Source organism: Cryptotermes secundus, unplaced genomic scaffold, assembly GCF_002891405.2.
Source record: "Cryptotermes secundus unplaced genomic scaffold, Csec_1.0 scaffold310, whole genome shotgun sequence".
Taxonomy (NCBI): domain Eukaryota; kingdom Metazoa; phylum Arthropoda; class Insecta; order Blattodea; family Kalotermitidae; genus Cryptotermes; species Cryptotermes secundus.
The window spans coordinates 355,858-377,649 of NW_019734354.1; the positions used below are offsets into that span (position 1 = coordinate 355,858).

At 41.8% G+C, this 21,792-nt stretch overlaps 1 protein-coding gene across 6 annotated transcripts in view; it reads right to left on the bottom strand.

Annotated features, from left to right (window-relative positions):
* LOC111868839 (agrin) overlaps positions 1-21,792 on the bottom strand; it is a 922,237-nt gene that overhangs the window by 85,356 nt on the left and 815,089 nt on the right. For 5 of the 6 annotated variants that reach the window (XM_033753190.1, XM_033753193.1, XM_033753191.1 and 2 more), the window contains exon 5: positions 5,023-5,259. The exons of the other annotated variant lie outside the window; for it this stretch is intronic. In XM_033753190.1, coding sequence (XP_033609081.1) covers positions 5,023-5,259 — 237 coding nt within the window. The remainder of the gene's footprint in view (positions 1-5,022; positions 5,260-21,792) is intronic. 6 annotated transcript variants of the gene reach the window in all.

The window sequence follows — 21,792 nt, forward strand, 5'->3', positions numbered from 1 at the left end:
TTCGCGCTCATAGCGCTCCAAGTGGTTACGAGCAGCGTCGTATAGTAGCCATTTCTATATTTCCGTCAAATCATGCAGAATCCACAGTGATGTAATTTTTCTCATGCCCAGGCGTTCCTTCAGATTGTGAAGCACAGTCGCATGCACTAATCCTGTCTCTCGGGCCAGCTCACGAATCGTATGGCGTCGATCACTCTCCAGTAACGCACAAAGAGCATACACTTCTTCTTCACCGACACTAGGACGACCTGGCCGACGCATGTCTGCCACATTTTGGCGTCCCTCGTTGAAGGCTTTTACCCACCTTGCCACTGTTCTGTAAGGCAATGCAGATTGCCCGCAAGCCTCTTGAAGACCCTCATGACACTGTCGTGCTGTACGGCCTCTGGCACATTCAATCTTTTTCCAACTCCGCTGTTCCTGTTCGAAAATATCGTGACAGCACTACATTAGACCGCCAGCTAACACGAGGCTCTGTTCTTCTCGTCACTGCGCATGTGCGTGATGTGGGAAGGGAGAGTCCATTTGCTCTGAGATAAGGTAGGTATGTAACTAACGTGTGGTATAAGCGACATTATTTGGTTCCGTTGCATGGCGTCTCTACAGCAGTGTTGCCACTATTAAAGTTCCAACCCTCGTGTAAAGTACACCCATTTTCCAAAGGACTGGATTACGTTTAACATACTTCAGTATTTCAGGTAAAAAAACCCTCAGGAAACTTTACAGAACGTGAAACTGCTAGTCCTTTGCACACTTCTCCGTTTCAGCAACCTCGAGAAGGAGGTGCACATAGAATTACGAAAAGAGCTGTAGCATGTTGATAAATATGGTTTGCAGACTGAAGGGGACCAGGGTGACCAGGGGATTTATGTATATGTAGCTAAGGGGAAGATCTGAATTACATTTTGAGGTGTGAGGTTTTGGGGAACCGCGCAGTGAACAAGCGGCACAAGAATGGGTGTTAGAAATATAGTAGCATGCAAGAATAAAGGCAGGTTGCAGAAAATGGGACTATATATAGATAAATGTGAGAGGATAATAAGAAGAGACTGAAAGAGAAATAAACTGAAATGACTAGTAATGAGCAGACAGAAAAACAGGGCACATAACTGAAATGTTAAAGTAATCATGTAGTGCATAAGTTGTATAATATTGGAACTGTGTGAAGAGTTCAGTTTCCTGGGTTATAAAGCCTTATAGCCAGGTTATATCCCAGAAGATAGGAGTCTTCATGGCTGCCGCTGTGAGAACCTCGAATCCAATATAGGGGCAGTAGCTGTGCAGATACGGAAACTGCAGGAGCGATGGCAAAGGTGCAGAGACATTGGCGGGGAATACCTCTAATACAATCTGAATATATTTTGTTCCAATAAATGGTTACTGTGAGGAAAAAAAATTAGTGTCAATCATTTTTGAACGCCCCTAGAAATTGAGGCGGGATGTCGAACGGAAATATCCTGGAGTCAGAACCCCAAACTGTAAACTGTAATGGAACTAGTAAAATATTCGCTCGTTCATCAATTCTTTCATTCATTCATCGTTCCACTCATTCATTCCTACAATACCGTTCTTTCATGCAACATAGATGAAAATTTCAACATCCATTTTTCTCATTCTCATACGTTCAGTACATTTCAAATAGGTGGCAGTTGAATCCGCAGAAAACCCCGACCTAGTTCTGCGATTTTTTCAACTGCTTCAGTTCACTAGGTTACATTCTGAAGGAACCTAAAGGGGACTATACACGTACGAGTCTGGCTCGCGAGTCCGACTCGGCTCGGGTTCCAATGAGCCAAACTTGTCCGTGTGTGGGTCGCAAAGTTGGGAGTCAGCTCATGCGTTTGTGGTGAAATTAATCCGAGCCAGGCTCCCGAGTCAAGCTCGCCGAGCAGGACTCTTACGTGTATGGGCCCCTTAAATCTAGTACATTTCGGATTAAATTGTGTGACTTGAATCGAAGGGAGTGCTGTAATGAGTTGATAAAGAAGGAGAACTACATCCTGTGCAGTGAGACATCAGTTCATGAATAAAGTTGCTTACACTGAAACTAGCGCTAAATCAAAGCTTGAGGACCAAGTCTGTACTCTACTGCATGAAACAGTCTCCTAGGGCAATTGCAAAGTACCTTGTAAGATTCCGCGAAGAAGCAGTCGACCGCAGCACTGCCTGTCGTGTATATGCTTCTGTAAAAGGAAATATTTCAATATTCTAGCTCGCATTTGTGGACTGGAATGACTGGTTGCCATGTTACCACCTACCGTCCGAAAGAAAACGTTATATATTTTCACCTGATAAGAGTGATTATGGACGGAGCTTGGATTGGTAATCAGACTTATTCAACTCTTACAACACACAACTTCAACCGTGGATAATGCTCCCACTGTTCTACACACTTCGCAAATCACTACACAACGCACCAATTCTCCTCAGTCTGTCACAGTCTTCCCTAGCGGCTTCTAACGGCAGCTTCTAACGCTTCTGCGTCTGCCTCTGCTAACAGCTTCTAGCAGCAATCGCTCACATTAACTGAACCCTAGCAGTTATTTAACTAACTCGCTAACTCACTAATATTCATTAAGTTACTAACCAGCACACTCACTGACTGACTAACTCAACACCTAACTTTTCCTGCTTATAACACCTCGGCACGGACCACACAGAAAAAACAGTATCTCTGCTGCAGTGCAATTGTTGCCGCCGTAATATGTTTGTTTGTGCAGCCGTTACTTAGCAATACCTGTTGTATAATCACTTATTTTGCGGTCGTTGCCTAGCAACGAGTTTACATGTCGCAATATGAATAGAACCATTTTATCCAAAGCCAATTCGAGGGTATGCTCTTCATTATGAAGTTTGCACAAACGAAATTTCATGAAGCGATCTTTGTACAGGAAGGAGTATCTGTACTTGATGTGACGTCAAATGTACAAGGTGATTCAACGTTATAGGCAGGATGCTGAGGAGAGGGATAAATTGAACAAGACAAGGTAAATAAAATGTAGTTCGATTTAAAATTTGTGACGGCTGTATATGGCTACAATTTCTGTGCTGCTCGATTCATTACAGGATGTTTCGACAAGTTTAGAGAAAATTAAACAAAATTTCAACTTTACTTATAACTCTCAATTATAATGAACGAAAAGAAACTATTTGGCCTTTCATTTCAAATAATACATTAAAATTNTCTAATTGTCAAAACTACGACGTTCCCACATCGTAACATTTATAAATTTACTCGGACATTTCCTGATGCAAAGTCTCACAATTAAATTGACCATATTTTGATAGATAAGTGACGGCATTCAAGTATACCTGATGTCCGATGATTCAGGGCAGCAATTATGATTCTGACCACTACCTGATGGTGGGAAACGTTAGGGAGGGACTGGCAGTGAGTAAATAAACAACGTACAGAATTCATGTAGAGAGGATTAAATCCCAAGAAATTAAAAGAAGTAGAGGGTAAAGAGTAGTATCGCGTTGTAATCTAAAATAGGTTCGCAGTTTTGGAAAACTCAGACATTGAGGTGGATATTAATAGAGCTTGGAAAACTGTAAAGAGAGAATACGTAATATAAATATTTCGCCCTGAGAGAGTATAGCTTATTATGAACTGAAGAAGCATAAGCCATGGTTCTACGAAATGTGCTCAGAGTTATTATAGCGAAGGAAACAAGACAAACAGTAGTGGTTGCGGGATCGAGACGAGTTATTTGTGGATAATCTGATCAATATAAGACGTGGAACCAGCAGGCATTTCGGGAATAAAAAGCGGGAATATCTGAAAGACAAAACTGATGAGCTTGAAACGAACAGTAACAACAAGAATATTAGAGACCTGTATAGAGGAATAAATTACTTTAAGAGGGCTTACCAGCCTAGCAGTAACTTAGTGAAGGATGACAATGGTGATCTGCTTGCAGATTCCCACAACATTTTGAATAGGTGGAGGAACTACTTCTCTCAGTTACTAAATGCTTACGGAATCAGTGATGTTAAGCATATTCAAGTACACACAGCTGAGCCGTTAGTACCTGAGCCTAGTCCTCCTGAGTTTAAAATTGTTATTGCAAAGTTGAATAATATAAATATTTTAGGCAGGAGGTGAAATATTACGGTCTGAGATTCGTAACCTCACTGATTCTATTTGGAATAAAGAACTGCCTCAGCAGTGGAAGAGATCTTGTTACTGTTCCAGTTTACAGGAAGGGCGATAAAACTGACTGCAATAATTATCGAGGCAAATCACTCTCATGAACTTCATAAAAATTGTAACCAATATCCTGCTTTCAGGGTTACCTCTATAAGTAGACGGAATTGATGGGAATCCCATTCTGGATTTCGACGTAACAGATCAACTAGTGGTCATATTTTTGCATTCGTCTGATGTTGGAGAAGAAAATGGTAGTACAATGAGAGAGTACATCAGCTATTCATAGACTTGAAGAAAGTCTATGATTCAGTTAGGAGGGAATTATTTTAGAGTAATCTCATAGAGTTTGTGGTACCCACTAAAGAAGTTAGGCCGACTACAGTGTGTATAATGAAAACAAACAAGATTCTCTACAATTTTTATTAGAAATATATTTCGCTTCGATAAATATTTAGTGTGTTAAGCTGGAGATGCCTGCAGAAAATCCCGTAGATCATAATGAAAAGTGTCCGTTTTTGTTGTCCGATTTGAATCAAAATGGAAATCTATTAACACATTTCACAAAACTCCCCTGTGTAAAACTCGACGAGAACCCGTGTATTTGCCCTTGTATTGTTGTTACATGATGACAGAGAGACTGATGACTGGATAGTCTCTCACAAAGAAGTCATTATACTCCTGTATGCCATCTTTTTCTCTTACAGCACTAAAACAGTCTTATTGTTAAAAATAACAATTTGTACGTAGACCCTGGGAAAATAACTGCATGCCGAAAGAGAGGGCACGGCCTAAAATACAGAAGCCTCTACTTGAAGCTGTTGTTACGCCAGAGGGAGCAAATATCAGACTATGAACGTAAGGTTACTTACCGCACTTTCCGTGAAACCTGACTGTGACCTCCCGATTGGCAGCACACGCCGCGCGTCTCAGCTCGCATTGGTCCTTGTAGTCGATCCCGTCGCTGCCACAGACAGGCCGCGAGCCGGTGTGGTCTCCATAGGCAGGACACCGCGTCGGACATTCACAGGTGGCAGTGAGTCCGTCTACCGAGGCGATACACCGCGCCCCGTACGGACACTTCTTATCACGGCATGGATCCTTCATCTCTGTGGGGAAGATGTAGCAACATGTGCTCAGTTCACAAAGCAACACGACAAGAGCGACTCTAAGCTTCATTTCGATAGTCCTTCTTTCGTATCTCGTTGTGTTATTACGGAAACACTTCTAGTAACATCTCTGACATTTTAGCTTCATGTCCGCCGTTGCACTTAGAAGATTTCGCCACGAAGTTCTTCATAATATGGCTAAGATGTAAAGTTTTTCTAAACACAATATTATGCCACAACAAAACAAACATAAGTGTACCGAAGTTCATATACGGTATTATTGCTGCTTAATTGGTTAGTGCTGCACTATGGAAAGTAGTAAAGTAAGGCGTTAATACAAATGAAGCAATATCAGAGGTTACGTTCTTAAATACATTGAATGAATCCCATATTAACATTTTCCTGATTGCTTTCCTTCGTAATGATGAAAACATACACGCCACTTTGTTTAGTCACAGTTATATTCAATTCCACATGTATTTCATGATTATATAAAAACACATTAAATTCAAAAAGTTTAACACGTGCACTCGCATTCCGACTTGAATATTTCATCACTCCTTCAGCATCAGAACACTGTCAGAACTTTCCCTGTCAGAGTACAATTGGTGCTTGTAGTTCGCCACGATAATGACTAGAAGCGAGCAATGGTACAGAGCCGTCAGCGGAAACAATGCAAAGTTCAACAGAATGCACTTCGTGCGGCCATTGTTTTCTTGTGAGAGTTTTGCCTATATCCATTCACTTCTTCACGTGGAACACTGAAGCCTTCAGACCCAGTTACTTGTATCTTTCTCCTTCACGAAATACATCAGAATTAGAGACTGTATATAAAAACTGTTTAACATTTAACTCAGTAATGTACGATAAGACCAGCAATTTGTAAGCGCGAATGCATTTACCTATGGTCACTAGACAAAAATGATTCGGCCATCGGTCTACAGTAGTAGAAATCGTCAGCAGAGCATCTCTTAACGTTCTCTGTTATGTAATATAATGTTTTTGAAGTAACGTAACATAATTTATGTAAAGGACTGACACCCCACTTTAACAATTTAACAATAAATACAATTAAGGTACATGATCTATGGATGCAATACTCGTAATATCCCATACAATTAATTTTTAACAACGCCATTCATTATTGCGTCGATCACAGTGGCCCGCTGCAACATTGGGATAGTGGGTTCGAATCCATGCACTCCATAATACTTGTAGGACAAATAGAACTCTTCCCGCTTGATTTAAAATAAGAAATTTTAACATTTATTTACTCTCCTTCGGACATTCTGTATGTGATAACAATGAACAGGGAGCTACATTAGTCTACTCCTGCCTATTCTTAATGTTTTATGTCCTGTTTAACCTCTCAAGCAGCGGTAGCTTCAACTGAATATTTCCTTTGAAATTCCTTGCTCTTTTTTTTTTTTTTGAACGCCATCTTTGAACGCCAGCGAAACGTAATGTCCGGTTATCTCCCCCCCCTTCCAGTTTCTTCTTCGGTATGGTGTTGTCTACATTCATGCTGCTTCCTGGTCTATTCCAATTTATCCGGCTAAGGCCCAAGTCTTTTTTTTTTNTAGATCTTACACATTCGGTAGGATTCCTTGGGCGGGTGATCAGCTCGTCGCAAGGCCTCTACCTGTACACAAACACAGAAAAACGCACACACACAAACTAAACACCCACGCCCTGAGTGGGATTCGAACCCACGATCCCGGTTTCCAAGCGAGGGAAGATAGTACATGCCTTAGACCGCTCGGCTACCGTGACCGGAATACAAGTGCCTAGTACCCTTAAATTTACGAAGCACAGACGGAGAGAGAGAAAAGGATGGAAAGATGAAGGAATAGTATAAAAGTAGCTGAAAAAGAAATTTAAGTGAGAAGTGGCTGAAATTTCATTTGTGTAGGGAAAGTGCATCATTTTGCCAGAACGTGCCTAGGTTTCGCCCACTCATACTTCAGATGAGAGTAGTATCAAGTGACGGTTAGAAGTAAGCGTCTTCAGACAAGGGCCGCTGCATTTCTGCTTTTTGGATTAATGATGAATTTCCAACCGCACATGTGGTCTAGTGGTCAGAGTTCTTGGTTACAGATCCAGAGGTTCGGGTTCGATTCCCGGCGCTACCAGATTTTCTGAGATGTAGTGGATCTGGAACGGAGTCTACTCAGCCTCGTGAGGATAATTGAGGAGCTATTTCAAGAAAATAGCGGTTCCGGTCTAGAAAATCGAGATTAACGGCCGTGGGGATCCGTTGACCACGCGACACTCTCTATCAGCAAAAAGTTGGCACTGACTTCGCCGACAAGCGGCAGTCGCTCAGTCGGTGCAGTTCGCTTGCGGACTACAGGTAACAGAGTTTATAATGAAGAATTTCCTAATTTAGGAAAATATATAATTTGACGACCTTCGCAGCAAAGTGGTTAGTCCCTCTTCATGATAGAAGTTCATTCGGTCCCTACTTCCACAGAAAACACAAAGTGACTCCAGTAAAAAGCGAGATCATTTCTGTTCACACTGGCATAATCACTTATTTTGGGAACCATAAGGAAACATGAATACATTATTTAAGTAAAGTTAAGAGTTTATTATTTTTGAAACAGGTGGTACATGTAGTAACCACTGTGTTTTATAAGACTAACGCTTAATAATGTTATCTAGTTTATATGCTATTTCATTGTTTTTGTAGTTTTTTCCTTCATACATTTCAGCCACTCCTAAATCCTTTAATTCCTCCCCACTCCAGCCGTTTTCCCTCGTACTCACTCCGTGCTTCACAGAGCCACCGTTTTCAGTAACATTCTGGAATGAATTACCTTAAAGAGATCATAACATTTCAAAGGAACGCCAACGAACTATAGTACGGAGGGTTGTTCTCTATTCAGTTTCCCCTCCACACGTTCCTCTCGGCTTCGTTTCGTTAATTAAAGCAATTATTGTGTGATGGTACATTAATCCTTCGCTGGAGCCTGATCGCCCCGCCTACCTAACTGCACATTAACCTACTGTGTTATTCTGTCTTTCCGACTATAATCGCTGTTCTTGCAAGCAGAAACTTGGCTGGCTGCTCAGTGTCTAGAAATAGCAAAAGGTGCTGATGCTCTTACAGTAATTGGCTTGTGGAGGACCGGTTGGAATTACAGCCAGAAAATTAACTTAGCCCTCTCGAATGGTGCCTACAAAAAGTCGTACTTAGGTGCAATTAGCAATGGCAGTAAAGTAATCATATGTGTAAATGAAATTTTATGGTTTGGATTTCAGGTTCTCAAGACTGTGAATAAGAAAAGTACTATATGCTGGAATATGCACACGCATATCGTCCAGAAAACTCTTATACATACTTGTGATGAATTATATGACAACATGATTCTACCATATCTATCAACATCAATATATGCTGAAATTATTTAAGCGAAATTCGTTATTTTATCAGTAATAAATTTTTGCATTTGCTTAATTACTTAATTATCTATAAAATATACAGTTAAGAAGCCAAATTAAAATTAAATTTATCATGATAAAATTGTAGCATTTAAAGTTAAAATTAAAATAAGTGTTTCATATTTTTATAATATTATATATTTACATCATGAGAACATATATATAATTTTTATTTATATATATAAAATAGTAATTTTAATTTTAACTGTTAACGCTACAAGTCATCATAATAATTTTAATTAAAAATGGGCTTCTTAACTGTATATATAATTATGAACGGAATTAAAACAGATACAGGCAAATACCTAATACAATACAGTAAATTCACATCGATACAGCTGGTCGCCCGAAAAGATTTCATTTCATATTAACCTACATTTGCTTAACCGATTTCTTCTTTATTCTTTTCTTCGTCTCTCTTCTTTTCTTTCACATTGAAGTTTCTCATGAATTTATATCTCTCGTGTAGGATAATCACGTGGCAGACAGTACGGGTACATGTGTCTTATAATTACCGACATGTACGATTCTTTCCTCGCAATTTAGTTTCTATAAAACTATTTCTTACAGACGCTCGTTTGCCTGTAGTAACCAACGCTCACAATGTCACAATATCTCTGGCCGCGATCTTCCATCATCTATTCCTACAAGTAAAAAGTTAAGCAGAAATTTTACTAATTTTAAACAACTTCATTTTATGGGGCTATATTAAGAATGCCTCTTTGATCCAAACACTTTGCTAGTGACACAGAAACAGTAATTTCGGTATGCTTATGTAACTTACCAAACGTTACTGCCGCGGAGTACGTTAAAATTCGGAAAGCTAGTTGGATTGTGAAGGTGGCAGCCATGTTGCATTCACCTTACAGAAGTCAATAAAGAACCTTTAAAACAGGGGTCTGTACCGCCACTGTTACTGTCACTCTCACTGCCTGCTCTGTCGTGGTCAGATGTGGCGGCAGTGTATGTTCTTCCGTGGCGCGAGAACAATGCAATCTTAACACATCACCAATCACAGTTCGCTGTTGCCAGACTGCCATTCAGTCTGCACGAGAAGGCGTTGAGATAGACCTCCTCTTACATTCTACGTTATCAAGTTCGTGGCGTTACGTCAGAGAGCAGTACAATGAAGTGGTACCTAGTGAACTTTCCGAGAAGAGTGGTGTAGCTGCGAGGGAAAAGAATGAGACAAGTATGTGTAAAATGTAAATTTGTCCCTGTGGTAATTAAGCACCATGCCATGGAGACATGTTGGAATGGATTTAGAGAACGTATCTTTAACCTCGGCACCAGATGGAGGTAAGTGGGTAACTTCATGCACCTTCTGCTTTATTTTCGGAGAGACAGACCACATTAGCCATTGGGTAGGAGGCTATTTGGATTCCAAAGCCAGTGTGGACGCTGTCGAAAATATCTTGCCTTCCAAAACTTCCAGAATCTTATCAGTATCTTTTCTATAAATCAATTTATAAACTGGATTGTAGGATGCCTTCCACATAATAATTATTATCATGCCTCATTCGCCGTTTTCTAGTGCACGTACTCAGGGCAGCATAAGAAATGCAAACAGCGCCCTAAGGTACAAGTAAGGTCCCAACCCTATCGCTGAAATATGAACTTTGTTCCAAAAACTCCGAGCAGTTTTGTTGAATATTTCATCTTCCCTTGGAAGTAGCTGGGTTAGACTTGCAGGTGTTTCGATTGCCAATGATGAGTCCGATTACTACTGCCCACTTTCGCCAACTTTGAATAACTGCATTTAATTCTGTCTTCTTAAGGCGTAAAAACCAATATGTCCCATTTATATCTTGTTCTGCCGTATCCCACAATCTTAATTTAATATCCAATAACAGCAAAGCTCCAAACGATGCAATTATCAGCTTCCCTGCTGTTTATCTTCCCTATATTTAAATGTTCTCCAATTGCTTCTTTAGACAATTTTATGTTACCTTACTGCTTTGGTGTTGGAGTCTGCTCCATATATTACTGTAATGAACATTGTGCACCAGCCAAGATATGTTTCCCTACAGCCGTAGCTCTTGAGAAGGTTCGGGAAAACTCTGGTCTTCATGTCACTGCTATATATAAGGCTCTCCACTGCACGACAGTAAATTAACTACACAGTTACTGTAAGGTGTGCCTGGAAAGTTCTAGGCGCTTGATGACTTCTGTTATTGTACGATGTCTGACGAAGTAATTTCCTGCTTTCATCAGACTCCAGTGCTTTCTCAGTTCCATAGCCTATCCCGCTGCTGAATAAAAGTTAGGAGTTTCGAGCAATGGAGAATGAAACAGTTGCATGTTAGGGGGACTATGTCGGTAAAGAAGAGATTAGCAGGCAATGCGAACAAAATGTTGGCTGAAATTCTTAAGGAGAGGGACCACTTGTGGGATATGAGCAAAGGGGGAAGGAAATCACAAAATAACTGTTAGGAGAACAGGTTATGATACAGTGAAACTGATTGAGCTGGCTTATGACACGTTCTATTTGTCATCTGTAAACACCGTCGTAGAATTTCTGGTTTCGTAAAAAAGAATCAGAGAATTCTTTCAATCTGTTAACAATCTGTTAACAACTCAGAAAGGGCTTCTGTCAAAGAGCTGACTATTCCTACATATGGCTGCATACAATAGACAACACTATGCACAAGTTTGGAACTGAACGCACAGCGCAAGAATTTGGACGTTTTCGGCCTATTCTGTTACCTTGAAACACACCATTTCCTTTTGTGGACGAAATAAACATTTTTTAGAACCCGGAAGTATGACCGAAGCCGGAAGAGCTGATCCAAAGGAAATTTGTTTGCTGCTAGGTAACGGTTCAATAAACAAATATCGCGGCAGAGGATACGTGACAAAAGAAAAATTATTGGAAACGGGGGTTCCTATACGATCTGTCCCAAGGCTATACTATGTATAACTAGACTGTGCTGGCGAAGGCCAGCAGGTACTAATGACAGGGCATGATCTGCTGTACTGAGTCTGGACTGACGAGGTCTTGTGTAAGTTTATGTGCATATTTATATACATATATTTAATAACATGTACAATATAAACTGTACATACTGACAATAGACTTATTACTGCCGACTGTGACTCTGGCAAACGACAGACCCGTCTTCTCGTCAGAGAGCGCGCCCCACATCAACAAACCCGCAACTGTCTGACAGTAATAAAAATCTGGTCTTAAGCCCTAGATGGGTGCTTTATTTCAAAAGACTGGCCGACTGACCGTGAGTCGTAACATAACTTTGACTTGATTTTGACTTTGACTTTGAAGGCCAGCAGAAATTTAACCGACGGAGCGACCGAAACACCTAGCCGCAAAGAACAGCTCAACGAATTCCCCAGGTATCTTCTGAGAGGAAGTTCTTCTTTTAGTTCACCTCACCAGAGCAGTCCTACCCAGCTGCACCGCGTCAAGACGCTCAGCACCATCCACAAAATGCACATCAGACAGAAGGGTAAAGCATTCGGCACCCCGTCGAGTAGCGTCTGCCACAACAGGAAATTCAGAAAACAGGTCTGTCAATTCAGGCTCCTAGTTCATGTAACAATGACATAGTAAACGTAGCCACTGCAGTGCGTCAGCTCATCACAGAGCTCAGTGAACCTGTGGCATTGCAAAAATGGTACGTCACTTAATTGGACAAAATGGTTGCTAGAATTCATTGACCCCTCGAAATCATAGCATTTAATGCAACTTGAATTTGGGGACGGCGCTATGAGTTCAGTAAATAGTTGCAAGATTTATACTTACATGTGGCTCTGCCCCCTCGTTGGTGTCTCCGCCTTATCGTGGTGAGGGGGTTTGAGTATGGTAAGGACCCTGAGAGCTATACCAGCGGCAGCGTAGCTACTGGCAGGGCCTCCCTTGCTGGACAGGTCAAAGGGTAGGCATCAGACGAAGAGAGACACCAAAAACTGATGCCGGAAGCAGCGTCATCAGTAGCGACTTGAAGCACAGAACAAATGATGCTCGAGATGGTTCAAGTTCGTATAGCAACAGGCGTGACCAGAGTGGTTTGAACGGCTGCTGTACTGCGATGTGGAAAGCAAATGGAAAAACTACCACATTATCACTTTTCCTGGATAGTCTCTTTCCAAAAACAGAAGATCTCATTAAGTGGAGGAACTGTTTTGGAAGAGATTGTGGACCTGTCGTCTGACAGATTACTGATGAATGAATGAGTGGCTCTGCTTTCAGAGAGACAATTCAAAACTCGTGAGAGGTTTCTTATTAGAGAAGGTATCAATAATTACAAATTTTTACAATTTCTGTTATGGACAAATTGTTATATTTTCTATTACTTATGGTTTCAATCCACTTGCGCCCTAATATAATAACGTTTTCAACTTTAAAAAGAAACATCAACATACATGTCATATATTCTGGATGTAAGTTCCATTCAAGACAGGTCCGTAATCAGGATGCTGTTACTTATTGACGGACATGACGAGAAAACAAGTATTTTCCGAATTATTTCACTATATGCGCTTAAAATTATTATCGTGAGAGAATACGGACGTGGTAGGATATACAGTTAAGATATGTAATATTTTATGTATTTCTCGTTAAATTATGTTGTATAATAGAACATTATATCCAGACGAGAAAGGCTCATCAGATGGCTTGTCATGTTAGGGAGAAATTCCGCCGTTTTACTTTAACAGCGGCTTTAGTCTGATTGACAGGGAAACTAAAGTTACAGTATTCCTTACAGCGAAACTAAAGCCTGGGATGAACGAGTTTACTAGAGAGAAATTTATGACAATATTAGACCGTAACAAGTTATAGTTCTCCTTAATTAATTAATGTCTAAAAAGCCATAACTTTGCTTTACTCAACAGGCCACAATTTGACGCAAGAAGGAACCAGCAGTTTCACCAGTGAAACCTTTCCTGGGCCATATGAATCCAGTAAGCAAAATCAAAATACATTTTTGCATCATTGTATGGTCCACTTGCTTTGTACTTACTGGAATTCTGTTTGGCTTATTCCTCGACCCTGAAGACGGAAACAGATTGTTACTCAGAAGAACTGGTGCAATTCTGTTGCAGAGAACAGTAGTCTTTATAGTCACCTCTCTGAGAACCTCAAATCCAAACTGTTTCTTAAAATCGATATCTGTCTCACAAGCGGCCAAATCACCCATTTGATATAAGGCACTCTCTTCCGGTCTCAGAATTATAATTTTGGAAGTGCTTGATATTCTCCCAGCTTGATATATTTATCATCAATGACATTTTTCTTGTAAGATCATCCTGATAGCTTATGTATTGTAAGGGAAAAATTATGAGGATCCTCATTGCGTTACTGAGTAATTTTATCATTTTCTGCTTTCTCGTCATCACACTGTTCCTAAATATCCTCAATGCATGTTCTTCCATTAGGATAGAAGACCAAGTGTGACACTGATATCAGTTTATTTATTTATAATTTACTAGCAACACTTTTGCCTACGAACCATCACAGTGACCTCGCTGTCTATAGCATGAACTGTCTCCTTTCGCTCGAGTATTGTGGTCGTGGGTTCGAATCCCACTCAAGGCATGGATCTCGGTGTGTGAGTTCTTTCTGTTTGTTTTGTCCTGGGTGTAGGTAGCGGCTTTGCGACGAGCTCATCCCCCGTCCAAGGAGTCCTACCGTCTGTGTAAAAAAGATTACACACTGAAGAGGAGGCCAGGGCCCAACAAAGGGCTGCAGAGCCATTGACGAATGAATGAACTTGTGCCTACGGCCTTAAGGAAGCCGTAAGTGGGTTTCAGCGAAATGGTTGCAACCGACGAGTAAAGGAATTTACAAATGTACCATCAAGCCGTGAAGTTGTGCCTCCATCAACCTTCCTACGAAGAAGAAAGGCGCTTACTGGTATAATTAAAATGGCTGAAGTCCACATCAAAACATACATCATACATTTAGTTATTCATAACTTTGCGTTCAGTTAATAAAATGAGGTCCCTGGCGCTGCCTCTTCCTTTCTCTGAATTAGACACTGGCCAACTGACAGAAGCGCGCATGTGCGACTCTAGGCAAGCAACCTGACAAAGTTGTTTCTCGTATTTCGTTTCATTTATCCACCCACTGATATTCCATATTCATCTGAAGTTTGTGACAGGCAGACTGTCACATCCTCGGCCTCACTTCATCCCACAAGGTTCAGGATATTTCATTTGGAACAGTTACAAAGTATTTAGACAAAGCAACCAACGGACATGCTCTTTTTTTCGAAGCAGCGTATTAAATTTTATACCTAAAAGTAGTTATTTTTAAACCCGACAAACATTTCTGTTCTATACATTTTGATGGTTTTAAAACATATTCACCCCAAGAACACTGCCCTTTGTGATGTAAAGTCGTGTAGTCACTGACTTTGCTTGTTTCTTACTTTCTTACCTTAGTTAGTTATTTATTGGAGAGGGTGGGTTTCCTCATGCACTTAGACCTGTATTGGTCCATTGTGCTTCCCTCTATGATTTCTACCAGTCTCTATATTCTACCGGTACTGGTGCTTACCATCAGTCCCGACCAGCCAGCGAGACCGGCTCTACTAGCTGAGGGGTATCTATAATGCTTCCCCCATCTACCAGAGGTATTAGAGACTGCTGTTGGGCGGGAAACGTCCGTAATTTGGCTCAGTGACCTCCTTATGAGATATGAGGTTCTTTTACGTGCCGTAAAGCTACGACACGGGACCCACGGCTTAAAGTCCCTCCCGGAGGGTATTTGAACCCGCGTACTACGAGTCATGAGGTGGGAACGTTACCTCTAGACTATGGAGGCCGCTGTACTTTCTTACCTTACTGTACCTCCTTAAAGGAAGAGGCAGAACGTTCCTACGAAACGTCGGTGAACATCTACAGGACTACAAGGTGTCACATTCCAGAAGACAGTGCTCCTCATAATCATCTCTGTGAGAACCTCAAATCCAACATTATTCGAATTAGAGCCCTGGAATTGGGTTTTTGGGATTCGTGAATATACGAACATCCCAGAAGGATGTGTCTATGCACACTTCTTCGCATTAAATCACTCCCTCCCCTTTCGTCTCTTATCTTCTGCTCTGTAATATCCCCCCTCTGTTGTCTAATCGGCCTTGCTAATGGACTGGTGTGGGGCCCATTCAACTAACTTCAAACCCGTTTGAAGTGCAATTAAATTGAGAGTGGTTAGAATTCAATGCTGCCGCATAGATTTTGCTATCTACCCTCCAAACACTCGATTAAATTAATCGATTCTGTCGAATGCGATGAGCCGAATTCAGTTTCGTTTTCCATTGAACGTGAAAGCAGAAGGGAGCGAAGTTTATATTGGGATTGTCGTCTTGCAGGAAGTAACGCCGTGCTAACTTGAACAGGAATCTTCTACCGTAAGGATGGAGGCAGTGTATTCCTCCGAAACATGAGCGTCTTTCTGACTATACATTTGATATCCACAAGAACTGTAGGAATGAACTTTGTATTTACCGTTGTGAGGCGCATTTTGCAGCTAGTGACTCCATCTGAAAGTAGAACCATGTAGGAGCAAAGAGAAACAGACGAAGAATATCATAAAGATGACAAGATGCCAGGGAGTGGGATGTGAGGTGCTCAAAGCCGTTGCTATGGAGCGTAGTGTCATACGGGTTATAACGCCGTATAGACTAGTGGATCGTTACGAAAATAACGCAGGAAAGCCAGTAAAGACGAAAGAAATGGTTGCGAGTATCCTCCTTCTCTCTATATTCGTACCCATTCACAACGCTAGACTTACCCTTCTACCATGATGAAGGATGCACCACGTTCCACCGAAAATTTAATAATAATCTACCACGCTCTAACACGCCACGTTCCGGAAGGCAGTAATTACAACAGACGTAATTCAGTTAGACATTTATGTCAGATGTAATTAGGCGGCCCGGGTTTGAGCCCTGGGTAACTGTGATGATTTTATGTCACATGTTACGGGTGGTAATGACGCCATCCTCGGTGAGGTTGGCCGAATCACGGCTGTGTCGTTAGTGGGGACGCATCATGGACCAGGGATGCGTTGGGACACCTCCTCGTGGTCCCGCCGGGCAACGACAGCCCCCTTCCGGGGCTGGCGGCCAAGTTCCCATAAACGGCGATGGCTTTATGACCAGAGCCTCTCACGCGGCGGCATAATGACGCTTGGGTGTCACTACGGCGTACCCAGGACGAATGCAGGTGAGCACTCCTATGGGGGTAGCTACGGCTCTTTGAGCTGTCTCCCTAGAACACCGATAAGGTGCCGCAAGCCTCAGGGCTCAACACTCTAAACTGTTTTGACAACCTGTGTGAAGGGGTTTGAATGGGGGAGCTCATAAGCCACCCCCAGGGGCGACTCTCTCATGTAGGTTGCCCTGGTCGCAACCTTATGACTAACTGGTGTCGCACTCCCATTAATCATCTGGGAAACCCCTCTCCTCTGAACAGGCACTCTTGTTCCTGGAGGCTTGTGAGGGTTTCATTCACTACAGGACCAAACCACCTAAGCCAAGGTGTGAGGCATCGTGCTGAGGGCTGCATGGCACTGGGGTGGCAATTAGCCAGTGCCTTGAACGATCCCCTCGGGGCACCAGGCAGCACCCCGTTGTATTTATGTCTTCCACCCGTATGGGGCGTGGGGCGCTGCTGGTGGAGACCTTTCAAATCCCCAAATCTCGTGGGACCAAAATGAGAGAGAAAAAAAACAACCGTTCTTAATGATTTTAAACTGAAAGGGGACCCCCCTCCAAGGGGATCCCTACGAGAAATGTTTCAGCAGGGGGGGCTGGAAGATCTGGTGAACCACTAAGGGACCCAGGTGCAGCCTGCGAACCTGCTGTTGAATTTTCAGCCAAAGGCAGGGACGAACCAGTGGTTCGGAACCTACCTGAGGTAAAGCAAAAACTCTATTGGGAGTCAGTAGTATTGACATACCACTACAGGGGGCTAGTACCTCTAGCACACCTGCAGTAGGAGAAGGATTGGGACACCTAGTCGCTGGAGTAGGTGGACTTCGTCTAACGAAAAAAGCCTTGTCTAGATGCGCCAGACGAAAATTAAAAAAGTCAAGAGCTGGAGCAAGCAAAGCAGGAACTGGGGGCAGACAGCAACCATGAAATGCAGCCTCGTCCAAGCAGGGAGAAACCCCTACCGGTACCTTAAAGAGGCCAAGGTCGGAGGGAAGTACCCCTACAGAAATGGCCAGAGCTCCAGAAAAAGCCCAGGGACTTACAAGGAGGCTCTGACCATCCTAAGCGCGCGATTGCTAAGGGGATAACCAAAAGGGGAAGCACAATAGATCACTGTGGTCGCGGTGCAAGGTCCTAGAGGGCCCACCCCTTGTATATGTATTCATTCATTCATAGGTGTAATTAATTATAGGAACTAAATGAAAGAAGTTCGCTTGCGAACTAAAGCCACGGAATTAAGTTAAGTTAAATGAAAGCAGAGATTCGTACACTGTTTTGATGGAAAACCCTTGCAGAACAGGTTTACTTGTAACACAAGCAGGAGATTTGCGGATAACATTAAAATGGATCTTATGTGAATTGACACTGAATGTCGCGGTGTAGCGGTTAACAGTATTAGTGTCTTGTGTTCTGCCGATACACCATTCAAAACTCGTAATTTTATAGTTTCTCCAACTATATCTCATTTGTAGCAACATTTTTTTGGGCAGTGTCTATTGAATGCGTAGTGCCATACTTGACAGAGGCCTACAAGACGTTTCGCTAAATACTTCAAACCCCATCTTCAGGATATTTACGACGCTGTCAGGAAACGGCTTAGATGATGATACAAGAACAATTCTTTGGAAGGGCTCGGTCATGACGTAATCAAGATGCCGGACAGGAAATTGCCCAGAGGACCGAAGGTGAAAGGCAAACTCCCGACAGAATAGCTGATGCCACGGCCGAAATTCTTGCCAATTGTCTCATGAATGGAGGTCATGTGTGTTACTGTTAGGCCAACCGGCTCAGCCATCTTCAGGTGACTGGTTTTCAGTATACCGACACTTTTGTGTTACAACGGCCTTTTTTTGCTAAATCATCACATTCTTCTTCTTCTTCTTCTTCTTCTTCTTCTTCCTCCTCCTCCTCCCCCCCTCCTCCTCTAGCATAGTTTCCCTTTATAAATATTTGTGGACGAAAAGTTTCCATTCCATTTTTGTTCCCTTATCAAAATCCTTCCTTTCTGAGTCTTGACAGTTCTCCTTTCTTCTTGATATCTGGCAGTTCCTGCTTAAAAAGTATTTTCTGGGACGTCACACAAGTCTTTTTCCCTTAACTTTAAATCTAATTCTCTTCTCGGTCCCCCACCCATTCTGTCCATTCTTTGATATGGACAAATCATTTTATCCGTTTCCGGTCTAACTCTGAAATAAATTTTGAATTTCAGGTATCCTATGTACTTAGATACTAATTACCTGCTTATATCACTAATGGTCACTGTGTACCGCCATATGAGCTATATACAGTTGTGGCCACTTCTATAAGTTGTGGTCCTTAAATAACCATCATCAGTGGTACAAAAGTAAAGTTGTATTTCTTGCTTAATTAATTAATTAATGTTCCCGAAGACGTGCTTCGAACAAGATGGGGTTATCCGCATTTCCACAAGGAAGTGATGTGCTTCTTAAATCTCAAATATCCAGAGAAATAAATTGGCAAGGCCGAACCTATCACTTGACCACCTCGTTCCTCTGACCTTGCTTCTGTCGACTGTATATTTCGGAATTACATAGAGGACACTGAGTATATTCCAGCATTAGCTACCATTGTACAGAAACTTCCAGGGAGAACACGAGTTCCAGCAGTTGGAGTTACCCTGGAGTTTCCTAACAAAGCGTGGACTGAAAGTGGTTGCAAATATATCTGCCAAGCCACTTGCGGTGCCCTCAGGTAACACTCGCATAAGCTTGTCACAAAGGCATGATCATATGGCCTACTCAAATGCGTCTAGTTTTAATTTCTATGCCTTTTGTCTCAGGAGCACCGTTAAAGTAAAATACTGTCACGTGTATCAGTGACTAAAGACGGGGTTTGGATTGGTGAATCGATTTATTGGACATTCATACGTCGTAAGTAGACACAATTTTATCATTCTTCAGATTACTGTAGCTATAGCACACAAAGTCTTCAACGTCTATTAACACTTCACAGCTGAACCCTCAAAACTCNGTTCCCGAAGACGTGCTTCGAACAAGACGGGGGTTATCCGCATTTCCACAAGGAATTTATGTGCTTTTTAAATCTCAAATATCTAGAGAAATGAATTGGCAAGGCCGATCCTGTCACTTGACCATCTCGTTCCTCTGGCCTTGCTTTTGTCGACTGTATATTTCGGAAGTACATAGAGGACACTGAGTATATTCCACCATTAGCTACCATTGTACAGAAACTTCCAGGGAGAACACGAGTTCCAGCAGTTGGAGTTACCCTGGAGTTTCCTAACAAAGCGTGGACTGAAAGTGGTTGCAAATATATCTGCCAAGCCACTTGCGGTGCCCTCAGGTAACACTCCCATAAGCTTGTCACAAAGGCATGATCATATGGCCTACTCAAATGCGTCTAGTTTTAATTTCTATGCCTTTTGTCTCAGGAGCACCGTTAAAGTAAAATACTGTCACGTGTATCAGTGACTAAAGACGGGGTTTGGATTGGTGAATCGATTTATTGGACATTCATACGTCGTAAGTAGACACAATTTTATCATTCTTCAGATTACTGTAGCTATAGCACACAAAGTCTTCAACGTCTATTAACACTTCACAGCTGAACCCTCAAAAACCCTTTCCAGGACGGCTCCGTGTCCTTGAATCACGGCTTCTCAACTATGAGTGGCTACAAATGACCTTCACTCTCCCCTATAAATCTTCGGCACGGATCCCATTGAAAGCACCTATTATTGTAGACGTGTTTACTGTTCTGTTGCCTACAAAATGGCTGCATAACTCCATTATTACTTAGCAAAGGCTGCCGTTGTTAAGTAATACATCCACGTAACATTAGAACAATATAATGCGTACCTTGTATTGCGTGTTTCGTAAAATTCCGACAATAAACAGGAATTATTTCCTTAAAGAACGCCAACAAATTCGGATGTGCAATGAGAAACTTGTATACTGGGAGGCAGCAGCTGGATATTTAAAAAAGTTTAATGGAATTCGGACTTCAGAGGATTAACAGGATTACAGAACTTCCTGGAAATGTTTCATTTAGGCTAATTAAAACTTGGAGAGGAATGTCACTGCTCGTCTAAATATTTGTAAAGTTTTTATCCTCATTTTGCCAGATAGGACACAGAAGCTGAGCCGTGACGGACCATCAGATAATTAGAATAAATAATACAAGTTCATCTTTTTAATATATGGAGTTTCCTCACCTCGGCTTGCAGCTGCCTCCCCAAGGGACAGCACAGAGAGAGATCAAAGCGCTGATCGTTAGCTTCTGTTTAAACTGCATATGCAAAGCAGGAAAATATATCCTTGTGTAACTTTGAGATACGTTTCGCTACAGCGCAAAAGAAAATTTGATACCTGTTGTGTCTGTGTGTCTGTTCGTTCTTTTGAACGTAATTCAATCTCCAGAAACCCTCTTTATCATTCACCTAGCTCTATACATTTTTCAAGAGGAATATATTTTATGCGAATATTATATTACTTATTTATTTCATTAACCATAAACTGACTCTATTATTGAATGTACCTGGGCTACTTCCATCAACATAATGACAAGACCACAGTTAGGACGATCGAGGAATCAGGGTTCTATTTCCTCCAGTGTGATCCCCCCGCGAAAACGACGCAAAAATATCCCTACTTGTCCGGGACGTTCGTTTGTTGTGTGGTGTTCTGCTCGTAAATCTGCATATGACTTGAGAATTATCTTGTAGAAAATAACACTGCCTAGTCCGTTGAAAGTCAACCGACGTTTCGGAGGAACAAATAGCCTCCATCTTCAACGTGCAAGAAACCAGCGTGAATGGAGTCGATATGTTCCCCCGAAACGTCAGTTGAATTTCAACGGACTACAAGGCGTTATATCACAGAAGATATACCCACTACGAGGACCACGGATCCTACACTGTGTACATCTTTTC